The sequence below is a fragment of the Musca domestica genome, unplaced genomic scaffold (genome assembly GCF_030504385.1).
Source record: "Musca domestica strain aabys unplaced genomic scaffold, Musca_domestica.polishedcontigs.V.1.1 7, whole genome shotgun sequence".
NCBI lineage: Eukaryota > Metazoa > Arthropoda > Insecta > Diptera > Muscidae > Musca > Musca domestica.
Window position 1 is genome coordinate 6,039,856 of NW_026712383.1, and position 19,512 is coordinate 6,059,367.

Here is a 19,512-nt window from a genome sequence, read left to right on the forward strand (position 1 = left end):
TCTGGCGAATAATGACGTTAAAATCGTCAAAATAACGAATATTGGGATGTACCGTTATATGGGGGCTATACGAAGACGTGGACCTGCACAGACAATTTTATGTTATAGGCTGTAGTATCCACTACGAACTTCAAATACCAAATTTGAAACAATTCCCTTAAATAATGTCACTAAAATCATCATAATATCGAATAAAGGGAGGTTCCGTTATATGGGGGCTATACGAAGACGTGGAACTGCATAGGCAATTTTCTGTCTTGGACTGTAGTATCCATTTTGAACTTCAAATACCTAATTTAAAACCATTCCCTTAAATAATTTCGCTAAAATCATCAAAATACCGAATATTGGGATATAATGTAAATGTAAATTTATGGTACATCCGTTCACTCTTGCTAATACCTATTTTTTGAATAAATATCACTTTCAAAAAAGGCCAAATAAATAACCAACTTCCGGTCTAGTGTGAATATAGGACCAACCTTTTTTTTGATACCTTCCCCACAAGGGATCAATATTTTGAATACTTTTAACTCTCATACAATTTTCAGTTCTCTTCAAAGATCGCACATTGCAATATTTGTTGGGATATGTAGGTCTAATTTTTATGACGTGTCCCCCAAAAATACATTTATAAATAAATGACCAAATACTGCAGGTATTTATCTGTCGGTAAACCAATTGAAAATTTTTAATTTGTTTTAATTTCTTTGGAAAAATCAGACAGTTCCGAATTAGACAAAGTAATTAATTTTTAAACATTTAAATGCTCTAATTTGCAGTTGATATCCAATTCAACTCCTTAATCACCTATATGTTTTAAGTGTTCGTATGTATGTGTCGCTTGTTCCAACTATCGTGTGGGAAACTCAATTTCCCCTTTGGTTCTGGAAATGTAATCGGTTTCCGTCCGCAGAGAATAACTTAACTTCCTTAGGCAGGTGATAACATTTCTCTTCGAAAGCAATGTCACCAGTGGATGACGACCTTTATTTGGAAACTCAATATTTCGATATTTTGCCGTTGGGGACGCGGTGACCCGGTATTAGTTCCATTTTAGGTAAACTATTTATTTTTTTAATTTAATTTAATATGAATAATTTGAATGTTTTTATTTTCCTTAAATATGTTTTTTTACAGTAACTTCGAAACAAATAAATCCTCTTCACATAAAAATTATTGTTGAACTTGAAAATTTGCAACTTTATGTCTAACACCAGTTTTGAATTTTGTCAATTTCTCCATTTTCTTTTTCTCTCAAAATATTTTCTTTCGCAGTATGAAAGGTCATAAGATTTTAAGTAAATTGTTTTATTTAAAAATGCCGTAATCAATTAAAAGTAAAGCGATTAAATTTTTAACATTATGCCCAGTCATGATTGCGTGAAGATTTTGCAGATTCCCACAAATACAACTTAAGCTATGCATATTGATTCGAATGCAAAGTTTTATTATCTCTCAGAACACAGCAATTAAATTAAATGAATAAATTGTAAAGAAAATTAAAAGTTCAGGGCAGAGAAAAGCATCTCGGAGAAAATAAGCTGCCAAAAGCTTTAACATAAATTTGAAATATTTGTTGTTGAGTTTTTTTTTTGTTACATTTTAATACTTTTTGAATACTTTCCAAATACTTGAGGATGTTGTTGTTTCGGAAAATATGAAAGAGGAAGAATTTGCAAATTCTAATGTTACTGAAAACTGGAATGAATATTGGATGTATTGCTAGTTGTACAGAATATCTGACACCCTATGGCGAATATCAAATAAGGCAATTTAAATCTATATTAATAAAAGAGTAAAGTAATTGACTGACTGACTGACTGATTTAACGATTCATCAACGCCCAGACAAACAGCCCGAATCTTGTAATTTTGGGTGAGATCCGAAGGCGTCAGAAAAGGCCTGGTCGGATACTAGAGCGGTACGAAAAGTATTAAAAGGTACTATAACTCTAAAATTTGGAATGAGGATAACTGGTGGAGTTTATGATAGGTGTACCCGAGGGCTTTCGGAAATTCGCACTAAAAATGTACGAAAAGTACTAAAATGTACTACATTTGGTACCATTTCGTATCAGGCGACCGGTTGGAACAAAAAAAAAAAAAAAAAAAAACAAGTTAAAAAACATTAAGTTCGGCCGGGCCAAACTTTTAATAACCTCCACCTTAGGGTAAAGGAAACTTCAGAAGAAATGTGGCAAAAACCATCAAAATACCGAATATTGGGAGGTATCGTTATATGAGGGCTATAACAAATCGTGGACCCATACATGCAATGTTTCGCCACAGGAGCTGGAATCCATTATGACCAACAAATACCAATTTTTAGACAAATCCGTAAAACAATGTGGCAAAAATAATCAAAATACCGAATATCGGGAGGTACCTTTATATGAGGGCTATACCAAAACGTGGACCTATACATGCCATGTTTTGCCACACATACAGGGATACGTTATGACCTACAAATACCAATTTTCAAACAAATCAGTGAAAAAATGTGGCATAAATCATCAAAATACCGAATATCGGGAGGTACCTTTATATGAGGGCTATACCAGAACGTGGACCGATATATCTCATTTTCAATACCAACCATCCTAGACACAACACAAATTGCTCTGCTAAATTTTGGAGCTCTACGTCAAATAATGTGGGCTGTATCGTGATTTCAATAGACAGACAGACAGACGGGCAGACAGACAGACAGGCGGACATCGTTAAATCGACTTAGAATTTTATGCTGATTATGAATATATATACTTTATGGGGTCTACGACGAATATTTAAGGATGTTACAAACGGAATTACAAAGTTAATATACCCTCCTTCCCAAGGTGGAGGATATAAAAAAACTTGAAATTTGGAATAGGAATCAAGATTGAGGAGTAGAGTCGATGTAAGGAAGTTGTTTTGGAAGTTTGTACTTCGACGGTACTAAATTTAGTACAAATTGAATTTGGAGGAACGGATGGAGTTGGAATCCTGAAATTTGAAATTGTCATTACTGGCGAAGTGTAGGATTGGGATATGGAAGAAATTTGTACGAAAAGTACAAAATTTGGTACAATTTCGATTTGGGTGAGCCGATAGGGCCGGAATTCTGAAATGTAGATATAAGATTTCAATTGGATTGTGTGATGTAGGTAGCTATGAAAATTTGTACTTGAGTGTACTAAATAGTACCAAATGCGGTACAATTTTGATTTGCTGGTATCTTGAACTTTGGAATTGGGATTACTGTCGGAGTGTACGATTGGGACGGGTAGGTAGTTTTGAAAATTTGTATTTATGTTCACCAATAGTACTAAATAGTACTACATTTGGTACAATTTCGATTTGGGTGAACCGATAGAGGTAGAATGCCGGAATTTGGAGATCAAATTACTATAGAATTGGAGGATTGGGGTATGTAGGTAATTTTGAAAATTCGTACTTATTTGTACTAAATAGTATTAAATTTGTTACAATTTAAATTTTTTGAAGGACGAACAGAGTTGGAATTTTGAAATTTGGGAATATGATTTCTATTGAATTGTATGATGTAGGTAGCTAGGCAGATTTGTACATATGTGTACTAAATGGTACATAATTTGGTAAAAATTGGAATTTTGGTGAGCCGATAGAGCTTCCATAATTTGAAATGAGAGTCACTTATGGAATGCAGGTTTTTTAAGGGTTTTTGGAAATTCGAACTTTATGGTTGTAAAAAAATTTTAATGTGGTACAAAACTTCTAAAATGGTACCATTTGGAATTTCGTGAACGTACAAGCTAACAACTTTAAAATTGTTATGAGATCATGGTTGTTATGAGATCACGGTTGACAGAGCTGAATTTCTGAAATTTGATATTCAGGTCACTGTTGGTTTCTATGGTTCACATAGGAAAATGTTGAAATAGGTTTGCACCAAAAATTGGATGTGAATTCATCGTGCAATGGTTTTACTAACATCCTTCCCGCTGAACTTCAAAATGTGAGCTTTAAAAGACTTTTTGATGTCCGGTTTAATTCCATTATTGTTGTTTTTGTAAAAACAACGCTTGAGAAAGATGGTACTGTTTACCATTTGTAACAACCCTGCCCCTGACTATTTTGTAACAACAAATTACTACGGTATCACGAACAAACGTACCGACACTGTTCTAGGTAAACATTTTCATATTATTCTTTCCGAAAAAAAAAGAGATGAGAATGATAGATAAGTTTTTTGAAAAAAAAAAAGTAAAAAAGCTATAAGTTCGGCTGCGCCGAACCTTGAATACCCTCAACCATTCGGTACAAATTTGGCAATTTAAAAAAAAAAAAAATAAAATCCATTAAAAATTCTGTTAAAATCTTAAAAATACCGAATGTAGCCGTATATTAGGGTCTATACGACGACGTGGACCTGCATAGGCAATTTTTATCATAAGCTATTATAATATTCAAATGCTTAACTTGAAAAAAAACTGTTTATAATGTAGCTGAAATAAATAAAATACCGAATATAGGGAGGTACAATACGTGGACCTGCACAGGCAATTTTCTGTCTTAGGCTGTAGTATCCATTACGAACTTCAAATACCAAATTTGAAACAAATCCGTTAAATAATGTCGCAAAAATCAAAATACAGAATATCGCAGGGTACCGTTATATGGGGCCTATACGAAGACATGGACCTGCATAGACAATTTTCTGTTATAGGCTGTAGTGTTCATTGCAAACTTCAAATACTAAATTTTAAATAGTTCCAGTAAATACTGTCTCTAAAATCATCATAATACCCAATATCGGGAGGTACGTGGACCTATATGGCTCATTTTCTGTTTTAGGATGTAGTATCCATTACGAACTTCAAATACCAAATTTAAAATAGTTCCGGTAAATAATGTCGCTAAAATCATTAAAGTACCGAATATAGGGAGGTACCGTTATATGGGGGCTTTACGAAGACGTGAACCTACATGGCCCATTTTCTATCTTAAGCCGTAGTATCTATTACGAATATTAATTATTAATTTTGAAACAATTCCGGTAAATAATGTCGCTAAAATCATCAAAATACCGAATATCGGAGGGTATCGTTATATGGGGGCTATACGAAGACGTGGACCTATATAGCCCTTTTTCAATACCAAAAGTCCTGCAGACATATTACACATTTGAGGAAATTTTTATCAACTTACTTTATTTCGTTCGGAAGCTAGAGTGATTTCCACAGACGGACCGACGGACCGACATTGATAAATCGACATAGAATTTTATGCTAATCAAGAATATATATACTTTGTGGGGTCTAAAATGTATATTTCGAGGTGTTACAAACGGAATGACAAACTTAATATACTCTCCATACTATAGTGGAGGGTAAAAAAAACATTAACTGTGGGAACGAATATAAAATTTTAAGGTATATTTTCGATGATGAAGTAGCCGACACTTGTTAGTGAATCAATATATCCGAATGTTGAAAGAGTATTACAAATTGAGTATATATTTTAATAAAGGGTATAATAGTCCAAAAATATTTCTTCGAAATATGCAATTTAAATTTCCATTCATAAAAACGAAAAATGTTTCAATTATTTCCTCGCCATTTCATTTAATTATTGTTTCCTCTCGTTTTTGCAGATTGGCGTCGTCATGTATTTGCTGTATTTGAAATTGGGCATTAGTGCCGTAATTGGTTCATTTGTTTGCATTCTGACAATGACTCCGCTGCAGTTTCTAATTGGCAAGGCAATGTCTCAGAATGCTGAAATAATGGCGGTAAGTTTACATTCATTATGCTATTATTTTAAACAGAGAAAATTTACTAAAGTTAAAGCTTAACTTAATTCGCCTTAAAGTATGCAACATTTTCTTATTCAACAATGTTAACTTTCTTGAGAGTAAGCAATATTTATTTTCAATTTCATTTGAATTCAACCTTAAACTACGCACACACACAGAATTTCGTTGCAACCTTTTCCCCTCCCTAAAATAATAGCTTCGTGTGTATAGTTATGTATAAGCGTATGCGTGTGTTTGACTGATGAAATGAAAATATATATGGGATATTATTGTATTAAGGAAACATTTTCTGAAGTTTATACCTTACCGCTTTGCTGGTGAAAAATTGACGCTAATTAACCGTCATTTTTCAAGTCAAGTCTGTAAGGAAATTTCCAAATTGTTTAAAATTTACTCTTTTTATGTTTAAAGTCGGAACAAGTATATTTTACATGTGTGTATATAATACCTTAAATATATGTATAGGCATTTCGTAGATATGTATTTTGGATTTCATATTTCTTTAAAAATATTCTGTAAAAACTTTATTTGGGGAAAAACCCCTTTTGTGAACAACAAGAATACTAATTAGGTCATTGCGATTTATGCATTTTTTGTAGTTTGATTTTCGAATAAAATGCAGACAATGAGATCTTTCAGAAAACGTATAATGTGATAAATCGGCTTAAGGTAAGCTATGTGACCCACTGTTAAATAAAATTCCATTTCCTGGCAAAACCCTAATTTTCTGTCATCACCGATTTCTAAAAAATAACATAAGGGGTCATATGACTCCACAACGTTTTGTGGAGATCGGCTCAAAGGTGTCCCATAAGAACGCAATTTTAAAATTTGGCGTCATTCGACAATTTAACAATTGTTATTATTTGCTAGTAGAAGGTTAGTAAAATTGGAGCATGGATAGCAAAGAAAGTTCGTTAATTGTGGTATTCGAGAGTCGACATGAAAATGTTGATTTTGCCCATTTCCATCTTGATGGCTTCTCCAATAGGCAGAATTGTCGCAATTGAGGTGAGGGAAATCATGTAGTGATTCACAAAAAGTAAGTGCATCCTCAATGGCTGGGTGAATTATTGGACCTTTTTAAGAAAATGAGACAGGTACGATATAATAAAGTTTCACTACACTTTTTATACCTACAACACTATGTGTTGGGAGTATTATAAGATTGATTGGGCCAAAAATTATGTAACACCTCGAAATATTGGTTTCCCACATAGGAAAGTGTATATGGATCTTCCTATATTTTTTTAATCACTCTACAGGTCGCAATTATGGCCCGATCTTCACGAAACTTAGAATGGAGGTGGGGCTAAAGCCAGAATAGAATCGCATAATATTTAAAGGTTGAAATGGTCCAAAAACTGAGAAATTTCCTGATTTTGCAGTTGCTCTACAGGTCACAACTATAGACCAATCGAAGCGAGAGTTAGCATGGCGCTAGAGCTTAGGGCTGGGCAGAATCCTTCCAATTTTTATGGTCATCGAGCAATATTTAGTGATGAAATAGACCATAACATTTGTGTTAAATGAAAGTAAAAATTTAGATTAAACCGCGAATATTTTTAGTCCCGGCGAAACCACAGGTCAACTCTGACCGTTACGTAGATGCCGATAGTAAATATATCGGATATATATAGCAGTATATATGCAATGTACAAAGGAAGGGGATGTTAGCTAGAATGCTTATATCTCAAGAATGGGTGGACCGATTTTGACAAATTTTGTCAATTCAGAATGCCCACTTGACATGAAAGAATAAAATCTACAAAATCGCATAAAAAGACGCCAATAATGATGTTAATATAGATTTCCTGATTTTGCAGCCGTTTTAAAGGTCACTACGATATTTGGCTATATTCATCACCGAAATCAGCATAAAAAACCAGAATTTCGCCTTTGATATATTTTGGATTTTGCCTGTAAGTTATTTTCAGCGTTTCGGTGGAATGGAAATGTTAGTATTTTTCCCACAAATTTAGTGGTACATTCTACCTGCGGTCCTAAACTATAATTTCATGCAAGAAACAAAGGACACGAAATCTTGCATGAAATTATAGTTTAGGACCGCAGGTAGAATGTACCACTAAATTTGTGGGAAAAATACTAACATTTCCATTCCACCGAAACGCTGAAAATAACTTACATGCAAAATCCAAAATATATCAAAGGCGAACTTCTGGTTTTTTATGCTGATTTCGGTGATGAATATAGCCAAATATCGTAGACAATCAAATCATATAGATGAGTCTAAATTTGGAGATACAAAGGGGTTTTCTTGCATTTGAAGATGATCACAAAATATTTAGGGTTTCAAATGAACCAAAAACAGATTTTTGCCTGAGAGGAAAGTTAAGGACAGGAAAGAATTCTAGCATTTTGGATGACCATTGGATTATATTTAGCTGTAACTAACAGCACGAGTGCGAAAATATTGGCCAAATGTCCCTAGTCAAGAAGCTAAGGGTAATATCTAGGCATTTTCTTTACATTTTCAAAATTGCGTTCTAGTTGAAACAAAGTTTATTAGTTCCTTATAATTCTAAATTACAACTCCTCTAAAGCCATAATACGTATTCAAAAACAATCATAGTTGGTATGATCTACTTTACATAAATTCTCAGTATAAACAATTATTTGTTGCGCGTAGCTCTACTATATATGCATTGTGGTGTAGGGTTGGTTTTGCCCGACTTCTGAACTTTTTAAATTGTTTTTGTGAAAACAGCATCATTTGTGAATAAAAACTGAAACTACAAAAACCCAAAGATGGATACTGACCTTGAACTGCCTTACGTCAACATGACCTTACCGTTTCATTGCAGTTCCTCCTTTTGCATTACCGTGGGATAATCATCTTGATCTGCAAACTTATCAGGTAGGTCTGAATAGTATTCCCCCATTTACATTAAATCTCAACGCAAATTGATAAAAGCGAGCAAAACATCAGTTCAGTCGAGGGAAACTTTGTACTTTAAGAGTACGGAAAATAGGTTGAGGGTACACCCGTGCAGTAAAACATTTTTCGGTGGGGTCCTGTTAATGATTACACGGTTCTCTATGATAACTTTAACAAGCAAAAAAGCTGTTAAGTTCAGCCGGGCCGAATTTTTATAGCTTCCACCATTTGGAAAGGAACTCATGTAAAAATTTGTCTGTAAATTTCGAAATTCCAGTATACGAGAAGTATGCCTTACTTTTGACATTAGGAACATACATTCCAAGCTTTAAATATACCTATAAAAATATTTTGATTAAAATCATCAACATACCGAATATCGGAAGGATGAGAATAGCCCCCGCAAAAACGTTGACCTATATAGAAATTGTTCTGCTACAGAAGTAGAACCCTTTATGAAATCAAAATACCAAGTAATTTCGTTAGAAAATGTGGCTCAACAAGTTAAAAATTATCAGTCGTTTTTTGCCAACAGATGTATACCCTCAGCCAATGTTCGATTATTTAAATATATTTTCAATTCTGTTATATTTATTCAAATTGTTGACCCTCTATCGAGTAGGTTCCGAAGGAATGGAACAATATTGTCCATTTCGTATCAGACCTTAACATATATATGATATAAATATTGCGAAGTGTCAGGTTTGGACTATATTGGTTACTTCCTTCACTTTACATGTGATAATTTTTGAGAAAATGTTAAAATGTGCGTGAGGTACCACATGTAGGCGGCCGAAGTAATCCATTTTCTCACTTCGTCTAATACAGATAAAAATATTGGTATGGGAAAAATTACAGGACAATCGAACATGTATATCCAATTTTGCGAAATGCGAAATCATAAAATTCATCTTAGGTTCCTGATTGAGAGAAATATTTAGATATTAATGGATATTCAAAATTTCGACCTTTTGTGGGGGAGGTACCAGAAGGAGTGGGCCGATATATTCTATTTTAACACCAGATCTTGAATTTATAAAAAAATTGTGATGCGTGAAATTTTAAGACAACCGAATTCTTACTTAATATTTTATAAGAGTTATAATTATTCAAAATGTTGACCCTTTGTGGGGGAAGCACTTAATGGAGTGAACTGATATTATCCATTTTTGCAGCTGACTGAGAATTGAGGACAATTTTAGGAGTTGCAAAGTTTAAGCAAAATTGGATTATTTTTTTCTCTTTCTGTGCAGATTTTTTTTTTTTTTTGAAAATTTCGACCATTTGGGCGGAATACCCTCCACCTTAGGGTAAAGGAAACATAAGAAGAAATGTGGCAAAAACCATCAAAATACCGAATATCGGAGGGTACCGTTATATGGGGGCTATACCAAATCATGGACCTACACATGCAAGGTTTCGCCAATGAAGCTAGAACCCATTATGACCTACAAATACCAATTTTCAGACAAATACGTGAAAAAAATGTGGCAAAAATCATCATATTACCGAATATCGGGAGGTACCGTTATATGGGGGCTATACCAAACCGTGGACCTATAATTACAATGACTCGCCATACGAACTGGGACCCATTAAGATCTACAACTACCAAATTTTCAGAGAAATTCGTAAAAAATGTGTCAAAAATCATCAAAATACCGAATATTGGGAGGTACCGTTATATGGGGACTATACCAAAACGTGGACCTATACTTGCAATGTTTTGCCACACGTACAGGGACCCGTTATGATCTACAAATACTAATTTTCAGACAAATCCGTGAAAAAATGTGGCATAAATCATCAAAATACCGAATATCGGGAGGTACCGTTATATGGGGATTATACCAGAACGTGGACCGATATATCTCATTTTCAATACCAACCATCCTAGACACAATACCAATTGCTCTGCTAAATTTTGGCGCTCTATGTCAAATAATGTGGGCTGTATCGTGATTTCAACAGACAGACGGACATCGTTAAATCGACTTAGAATTTTATGCTGATTATGAATATATATACTTTATGGGGTCTGCGACGAATATTTAAGAATGTTACAAACGGAATGACAAAGTTAATATACCCTCCTTTCCAATGTGGAGGGTATAAAAATTAGGATATGCAAAGTTGGAGTAAAATCGGATCATCCTTTCTTTTTCCGTGCAATAAAATATTTTCTTTGAAAATTTCGACATTTCGTGGAGAGGTACCAGAAGAAATTGACCGATTTTGTCCATCTCCGAATTCAATCTAAGTTTGACAAAAATATTTCGATGGATCAAGTTTGGACTAAATCGGATACTCCCTTCGAGAGTTATCGTGCATACCAGCCAGCTAAACAGACGGACGGATGGACGGAATGACATCGCTAGATCAACTTCAAATGTCCTGAAATGGATTTGGTCCAAAGAGACCTAGGGTCTAGGCACGTTTTGACCGTATCAAATGATATTTACCCTCTGAAGCCATATGGCTGAGGGTATAAAAATCATCAAAATACCGAATATCCGCTAGAATCTTTATATGGGGGGCTATCCTAAAAAATTGGATCTACATGGACAATTTTCCACTATAGTATGTTCGGCGAATACCGAACACTCATTTTGAAGTGCTACTAGAATTATAATTAATATCTACTGGTATCATTTTATGGGGCTAAAGGAAAACGTGGAACTATATAAAAAATGTCCCGCCACTGGAGGTAGAGTCCAATATGAACTCCATATACCGAATTACGCTGGGAACTGAGTTTCAAATCATCAAAATATGGATACGGAGGTGGTGGCGAAAGTTAACAATACAGGTGTCATATTAGAGGCTCTATAATTAGAGTGACTAAACTTTCATAGAAATAATCAAGTCAGAAGGACGAAATATATCACAAAAGAATCCTTATTTGATTAACATAAAGATATGTCATGTCAAAAATGAGCTACAAACATATATATAACTCGATTTCTTGAAGCATTTATCACCCATGGGTAATCTGTCCTTCAGAGTTTCTAAAGACTTTTATTCCCTACAAGAGTTTTCAACCCTCCAATTTTTCGGATCACAGTGATTTTTTTGTCGAATTACCGAATTATTTGTAACCAAAGTATAAATACCCGAGAAACATTTCCCCCAGATGTCTTCATAAGTCAAGAACAAAAGTTGGAAATTCGAATGCGATCTGATATAGATTTTTTGCTGTCTCTTTTGGTATTAATTTAATGCGTTCTAATTTGATTTTGTATTTTTATATTGTATATTTTTTGGCCACATTCACCAAAACATCTTCAATCATTCACCAAATCGATTTGGACATCAACCGAGGCTCGATGCTTTGATCCCACCAAATATCTAGATGAAAACTTATATGAGGCTTCGGGCAATGCCATAATTGGTTTCACCTTCCATAGCGTAAAATTTCTCAAAATTATATCGTGCTAAAATCAAGCGAAAAAAAATCTTCAAATTATCTAATTCTCTTCTTCAACTCAATAAGTCAACTTACATTGTATGGACACGTATGATTAATATTCGTAAAGGGCGCCAAAAAATTATACATGCGATTAAATGCCAAATACTTTCGGGGATTTCTCAAAAAGGCACAGCCATCCCATGAGCCATTGAAGAGAGGTACATTGGTGCCAGCTGTGAGGCCAAAAGTAACCGACACATAACAGTTGCGAACGGGCAGCTGAAGGAGACGTGCCGTTATTGAGATACTTGTTCGCCGCCTTCGATCCAAGGTCGCTTCACATATGTCGAATTTCACAAAGTCCGGATCAATGGCCTTGCATCTTAGATTTCTCAGCACCAAGGTGGTGGCACTCTGTAACTGTTAATTGTTAAACAAATTTAAACAAATGTGTTATAAATATTTAATAATAATTAATTTGTAATTTACTTTTATACAAAATACCAAAAATATTACAATTCTGAAGAAGGTGGATAGTATCATGTTTCTATTAAAATGTGTCAAAATTTATATTTTTGATATTTTTTTAGTTTGCTGTTGACACACGACTAATGTTTATTGTTTTTGGAAAGAAGTGTATCGATTGAATTTTAATGATTATTTAATGGCATTCGATTAGATTTTTTCAAATTAGATAATTTTGGAAAAAATTCGTATCAATTAAATTCAAATAGAGTAATTATCCAAATATGTTTTTACCTAACTTAATTGAGCGAAATATGCATCATGGAAAAGTGCTCAAAATAAATTAATGCAGAGGGTATTGTACGTATATTATGGTTTTATTCTCAGCAGTTCTGCATGATGCATATTTCGCTCAGTTAGGTTGGAAAAAAAACAAATTTGGATAATTGTTGTATTATAATTTATTGAAACCAATAACAATATTAACCAATAACAACATTAACCAATCAATATTGGCGCCTAAAATAAGTTAAAAATATCAATCGGTTTTATTCACAGTGGAATAAATTTTAGAACAGTTTCATATTAAGGTATATACATTGCAAAGTTCGAATTGAGGGTTTTATTAAATTAGGCAACAACTTGAAATAAACTTCGGGAACATCATGGTCTGTGTAAGATTTGATATTGATTCAGAAATTTAAAGGCATAGCTTTGAATCGTTTCCAAGTTGAAATGCTTGGTTGAAATTCAATCCAAGATAAAGTATATTCTGCACTGTAACATTACGCCCGATTTTGGCATTTCAAACGTTTAGGTCCAAATTTTTGAGTTCTGACGTGTCATGACTAAAAGAATATTTTATAAAAAATATCTAAGTATAATTAATTAAGAAATTAAAGGGCTTTTACTGGTGGCGATATGCACCAATCTATGTTCTTTCTTTAAAAGCATTTGATCGGGAACACTTGCTACTGTTGTGCCATGTGCTGGAGTCGGTGTAACCTCCGGTTACGTAGAAAATATTTAAGTTGTGGGCTTGTATAAAAATTTGGGGGGCTAACTATCAACTTGGGACTGTTGCAATGGTCCCTGAGAGCCGTATTATTACTTGGCTTAATTTCACACACGGCATAAAATGTAAACAAACACCTCGTTTCTGATTGGTTGAAACAAATTTGCCGCAAACTTTAAATGTCATGGCGAATGTATGTTTTTCGCCTTAGATGCCAATTTTGACATTTGAGGGTACCACAAAAGTTGCTTTGTTGTAGCAATTCGCCAATGCTGTTACCTGTTGAATCTACCTTGGTACAGTCAAAACACCCCTTTTGAGGCCGATGCCAAGGAAAGAGCAACTTCTGCCTTCCTCATCGATTGTCCGTATAGGTCCACTAGGCCTATGGAGTGGTTGGGTCGTATATCGACTTCTTTCTGCAAACGCCAGGCCTATAACTGGCAGCGGGAGAGCTAGAGTTGTTATGGGTCAAAACATTCCTTATAAGCTCGATGGCAGGGGAAGAACAATCTTTGCCTTCCTCTTCGACTGTTCTGTTGCAGCAGGCATTCCATTAAATAAACCAACTTGGCTGGGTCGTATATCGACTTTTTTCCCGTAAACGACAGGACTAGAACTGGCAACGGGAAAGCTACGTCAACGCATATCCTCCTTACAAAATTGAGAAGTCAGGTCGTTTTTTAACTTCGGCCGGATGAGTATCCTGCGCTGTAGGCAGCGACTTCATTCGGATTGCGCGATACATCCATTTCGGATATAGATAGCTGCATTGAGGGTTTAGGTTCCGACTTTTCTTGGAGAACGTAGACGGATTTGTCTAGTGTTGCGTAGATCTGGTGATCCCAAGAAACTGGACTGGTCACGGCCGATATCGGCAATCTTGACCAGATTATTGAAGCCAATATTCGCCTATGCGAAAAAGGCCGGTATAAAGACTTTTTCGAGGGAATTACGGCAATTCCAAGGCCTATGTCTAGGTCAAGCGAATGACGGATAGCTTTGAAAAGGGGCAGGAAATGTAGTTCTATTCTTTTTAACGATCCTCTTCAATCTTTGCCGGAATCTAGGGTATATCCTGACTGCTTGGAGGATAAGATGGTTTTCATACTGAAACAGGATTCTGATCACTTTCAGAAGCTTATTCATCTTTTATTCTGGCAAGAATTAGAAGAACCAAGGAAGAATGGAGGTCTCCACGGGACTTTCAGTTTGGTTTTAAGACTTGGTCTACCCTCCGCCCATTCCTTAATGGTTTTTGTTAGCTTTGTTGGCAAAGACTTCTACAGGAAGTATGGAACTTTAGCCGTCTGCCTAGATAACCCCAGGTATTCAAATTCTCTCTGGTACGATGGACTTTTAAACAAATATTTCATTCCAGGTAATCAGAATAGAAGAGATTGCAACCTGATATGGAGCGTTCACAATAAAGACTGGGTTAGGAGAGAAGTTTTGGCAGAGCCGTTAAATATGAGAAGGTTGTCTTGTAAAATGTGCCCATCTTCTTTAAACTCCAAAATAACATTCCTTTATTTATTCACCAAGCTCTGTCGCACATTGGGTGCCACTCAATGGGGCAAATTCTAATGGGTGTGGTTCCGGAATAGTTTTGTCAAAATAGTTACATGAGCTTAGACTTTTAGAAGTGTGTGAACTGTGCTAAATGGTGATGAATTGGAAATAGTATGGTCTGGTTTGAACGGATGAAGTTGGAATTTTGAAATTTTGTATTGTATTGTTCCTGTTGGTAGTAGGTATGTGAGAAAGAGGTGTTTTGAAAATGTTTACTACAAGTGCATGAAATATTACTATATTTGGTAACATTTGGTATTGGGAGATAGTGTTTGGGTAGCTGTTCATGTGTAGCCTGGAGGTGGTTTCGGAAATGTATAACATAATTGCATGAAAAGGGATAGGGATAAAAGGGAAAGGAGTATCCGATTTGGTCCAAACTAGGTACATCGTACTAGATTTGTCAAACTTAGATCGAGTTCGGAGATGGGCAATATCGGTCCACTCCTTCTGGTACCACCCCCACAAAAGGTCGAAATTATCAAAAAATATCTTTTTTTGTTGTTTGCATAGAAAGAGAAAGGGCAATCATAAGCCATTGTGAAAATGGATAATATCGGTATCAAGTATCTCCCCCACAATTGGTAAAAATGTTCACATTCTAATATTTATGTAAACCCAAGGACTGGTGTTAAGATGGAATATATCGGTCCATTGCTTCTGGTACCTCTCCCACATATGGTATAATAAAAAAAATATATTTTTATATATTTATTTATATTTTTTCCACAGAATGAGAAACGGTAATCCGATTTTGCTTCAACTTCCCAAATCCTATTATTTGCGTCAGTGGTAGGTCAGTTGTGAAAATGGACAATATCGATCCACTCTATCAAGTACTTCCCCCACAAATGGCCAAAATTTTGAATAATTACAGCTCTCATAAAAGGTGATGTAAGAGTCCCATTGTCTTCAAATTTCACACATCGTAATATTAATATTAACCCAAATAAATAATAATAATAATAATAATAATAATAATAATAATAATAATAATAATAATACTAATAATAATAATAATAATAATAATAATAATAATAATAATAATAATAATAATAATAATAATAATAATAATAATAATAATAATAATAATAATAATAATAATAATAATAATAATAATAATAATAATAATAATAATAATAATAATAATAATAATAATAATAATATAATAATAATAATAATAATAATAATAATAATAATAATAATAATAATATAATAATAATAATAATAATAATAATAATAATAATAATAATAATAATAATAATAATAATAATAATAATAATAATAATAATAATAATAATAATAATAATAATAATGATAATGATAATAATAATAATAATAATAATAATAATAATAATAATAATAATAATAATAATAATAATAATAATAATAATAATAATAATAATAATAATAATAATAATAATAATAATAATAATAATAATAATAATAATAATAATAATAATAATAATAATAATAATAATAATAATAATAATAATAATAATAATAATAATAATAATAATAATAATAACAATAATAATAATAATAATAATAATAATAATAATATCCGATTTTGCTCCAACTTTGCATATCTTAATATTTGCGTCAGTGCTATGACTGGTGCGAAAATGGACAATATCGATCCACACTTTCTGGCACCTACCTCACAAACGCTCAAAATTTTGAATATCAATGAAGCTTATAAAAGCGGAATTAACGTCCGATTCCATTCCAGACATGGTACATCGTAATAGGGTTCAAGATTTTGAAAAACAATACGCACAAAGAGATCTAAATAAGCATCAAACAGTTTTTTTATTTATGCCCAATATGAAATGGACAATATTTTCCCATTCTTTCCAAACCCACTCCATAGTGGGTCAAGAGTTTTAAAATTCATAACAGAAGTCAAAATATTTTTAAATAATCGAACATTGGCTGAGGGTATACATCAGTCGGCAAAATCGACCGATACCTTTTTACTTGTTTTATCTAAATATTACTATGTGCCGAGTTTGAGCTATATCTTCGCTCATTATAAGATTTGCAACTGAAATTTTGAGCGTTTGTGGGAAGGTTCCTGAAGGTGTAGACCGATATCTCCGAAACCCTATAAATTGGGTGTATAGCGCCTAGAAGTCTAAATTTATTTAACGACTACCGTTTGTTTGTCTATAATAAGCAATATTTGATATTGCGTTTAGGATAATTGGTGTCGAAAATTAATTTTATCGGCCCAAGTATAGACAAAGAGTCCCTCAAATTACATAAATCATGTTGATCTAAAGACACCCTTTTCCTATGGGAAAAAGTCTATTATTTTCTATCACATTTAAATAAGACGTTTATGATGCATTATTTTTGCCTTTAGAGTTTGTTTTAATGTCCAGTATTACGTGTAAGTAACGACATCACTTATACGCACCCACGCCCAACACATTATCTTATCTCTAAGTTATTTAAATGAATTTTTAATCAAATTCACAACTTTCTTTCAGAAATTCACCGATATACGCTTGAAGAAGCTCCACGACTGTTTTATGGGCATCAAGCTGATAAAACTTAATGCCTGGGATAATGTTTTCATTAGGAAAATCACCGAAGCTCGCGACAATGAATTGAAATATCTTAACAAGGATTCATTTTATTGGACTCTAATGAGTAAGTCAGTCATATTGGGAAATTTTGAAAATTTTCCATAACATTAACGATAATTACAATAGCTCTTTCTCTTTCTCTCTCTCTCCGCAGCAATTTTGACTCACATCTCCTCGGTGCTCATTACCTTTGTCACCTTGGCCGTTTATGTTTATTACGAGAGTAATTCGGAAATCACGGCCAGTCGTTTATTTTCCGCTTTGGCATTGTTTCAACAGCTAACTGTTCCCCTGCTCATATTTCCCATAACTGTGCCCATTATTCTGTCGGCCATTGTTTCGACGAGGCGTTTGGAGAAATTCCTAGCTGCCCATGAAATACAAAAACAATTCGAGGGGATACGCAATATGGCCAGGATTCTAAGTAAAAGTGATGCCTCACTGGATATGTATGAGGTCAAGTCGAAGTCGCTGCCAACGAACATAACCTTGAGAACGGTTAGTGAACAGGTGAACAAGGTGGGCAAGACGACGGAGAAGCCGAACATTAAAATATTCATACCCGACAAACCAGCACCGTTGGCCAATTCGGAGCCACAAACGCCACTGGCGGTGCCGGAGCATAAGGAGATGTTGGAGTTTCCAGTCGATCATAAAAAATTGTCATCTCATGCACGTAAGGAGCTGTTGCGCAATACTCCTTATGTGGTCATACGGCCACGCAAAAATCTAACCACACATGGTAGACAGCAGCAGCAGCAACACCAACACCAGTCCAAGCAGCAACCTCAACAAAACCATGCAGGTGGACAACAACAGCAACAACAAGTGCAAGCGGGACATCGTACATCACATCATCGCAAGGGAAAGACCGATTCATGGCATCGTGATTCATTGCTTTTAAAAATGCCCGATGATATTGCGGTATCGGTAAAGAATTGTAAATTCTCATGGAATCCCCAGGGCACCAATGCCATGCTTTATATTCGAGATTTTGTTGTGCCCCGTGGAAGGTTAACCATGATTGTGGGCAAAAATGGCAGTGGAAAATCGTCGCTGTTGTCGGCGCTGCTAATGGAAATGCCATTAATATCGGGCGACATGATATGGAATAAGTGAGTAGAGAGAATTTATTTAATTTTAAATTCAAGTGAAAATTATTGAAATCCGGTAAATTGAGGGTGCTAAATTCTTGCAATGAATTTACCACTTTATTGATTATTGAAAAAATATGCAAAAAACAAAAAATGCATTATCTTCTAAACATTGTCAGACAAAATATTTTCAGCCAGTGTTTGTATATAGAAAGTTCGACGATATAGACGATCATCAAATTCTTTTATTTTTATACCCTACACCGCAAAGCGCATTTTTTTTAAACATGGAGAAAGATGCGATATAAACCCATATTTCCTTTTGAGGATCTTCATAGAATCACTTTCTGAGTCGATTTATGCATGTCAGCCAGTCCGTAGGTTGCATTTATTACCCGATTGAGATGAAATTTTCCAAACATTATTTGTTTCCTCCAAGGACGAACCCTATAGCAATTGGTGAGAATCGGTTCAAATTTAGATATAGCTCCCATATATATCTTTAACCGATTTCAGGGAAATTGTGCACCAAATGGACAATATCATTACATATAACCTGCATTTTGGCACATTCGAACGAATTCAGTGTAGAAGTGAGTACATCAAATTTGGAGAAAATCGGTTCGGATGGAGCTATAACTTCTATATATATTTCGTCCGATTTGAGGCATTAAGTCCCTCACATG

General features: G+C 34.2%; 2 protein-coding genes across 4 annotated transcripts in view; one reads left to right on the forward strand and one right to left on the reverse strand.

Annotated features, from left to right (window-relative positions):
* The window catches only part of LOC101896101 (ATP-binding cassette sub-family C member Sur), a 223,289-nt gene that overhangs the window by 103,361 nt on the left and 100,416 nt on the right, over window positions 1-19,512 (forward strand). For both annotated transcript variants that reach the window (XM_011297641.3, XM_020039687.2), the window contains 3 exons: window positions 5,617-5,754; window positions 17,634-17,796; window positions 17,887-18,847. In XM_011297641.3, the coding sequence (XP_011295943.1) occupies window positions 5,617-5,754; window positions 17,634-17,796; window positions 17,887-18,847 (1,262 nt within the window). The remainder of the gene's footprint in view (window positions 1-5,616; window positions 5,755-17,633; window positions 17,797-17,886; window positions 18,848-19,512) is intronic.
* The window catches only part of LOC109614278 (uncharacterized), a 42,215-nt gene continuing 34,564 nt past the window's right edge, over window positions 11,862-19,512 (reverse strand). Inside the window, exons 1-3 of one of the 2 annotated variants that reach the window (XM_020039689.2) lie at window positions 12,576-12,671; window positions 12,180-12,506; window positions 11,862-12,111 (exon numbers count right to left, since the gene is read on the reverse strand). In XM_020039689.2, the coding sequence (XP_019895248.1) occupies window positions 11,962-12,111; window positions 12,180-12,506; window positions 12,576-12,629 (531 nt within the window). In that variant the 5' untranslated portion in view covers window positions 12,630-12,671 and the 3' untranslated portion in view covers window positions 11,862-11,961. Of the gene's footprint in view, window positions 12,112-12,179; window positions 12,507-12,575; window positions 12,672-19,512 lie in introns of those variants that run through there. The other variant, XM_020039688.2, reaches the window with a different exon arrangement.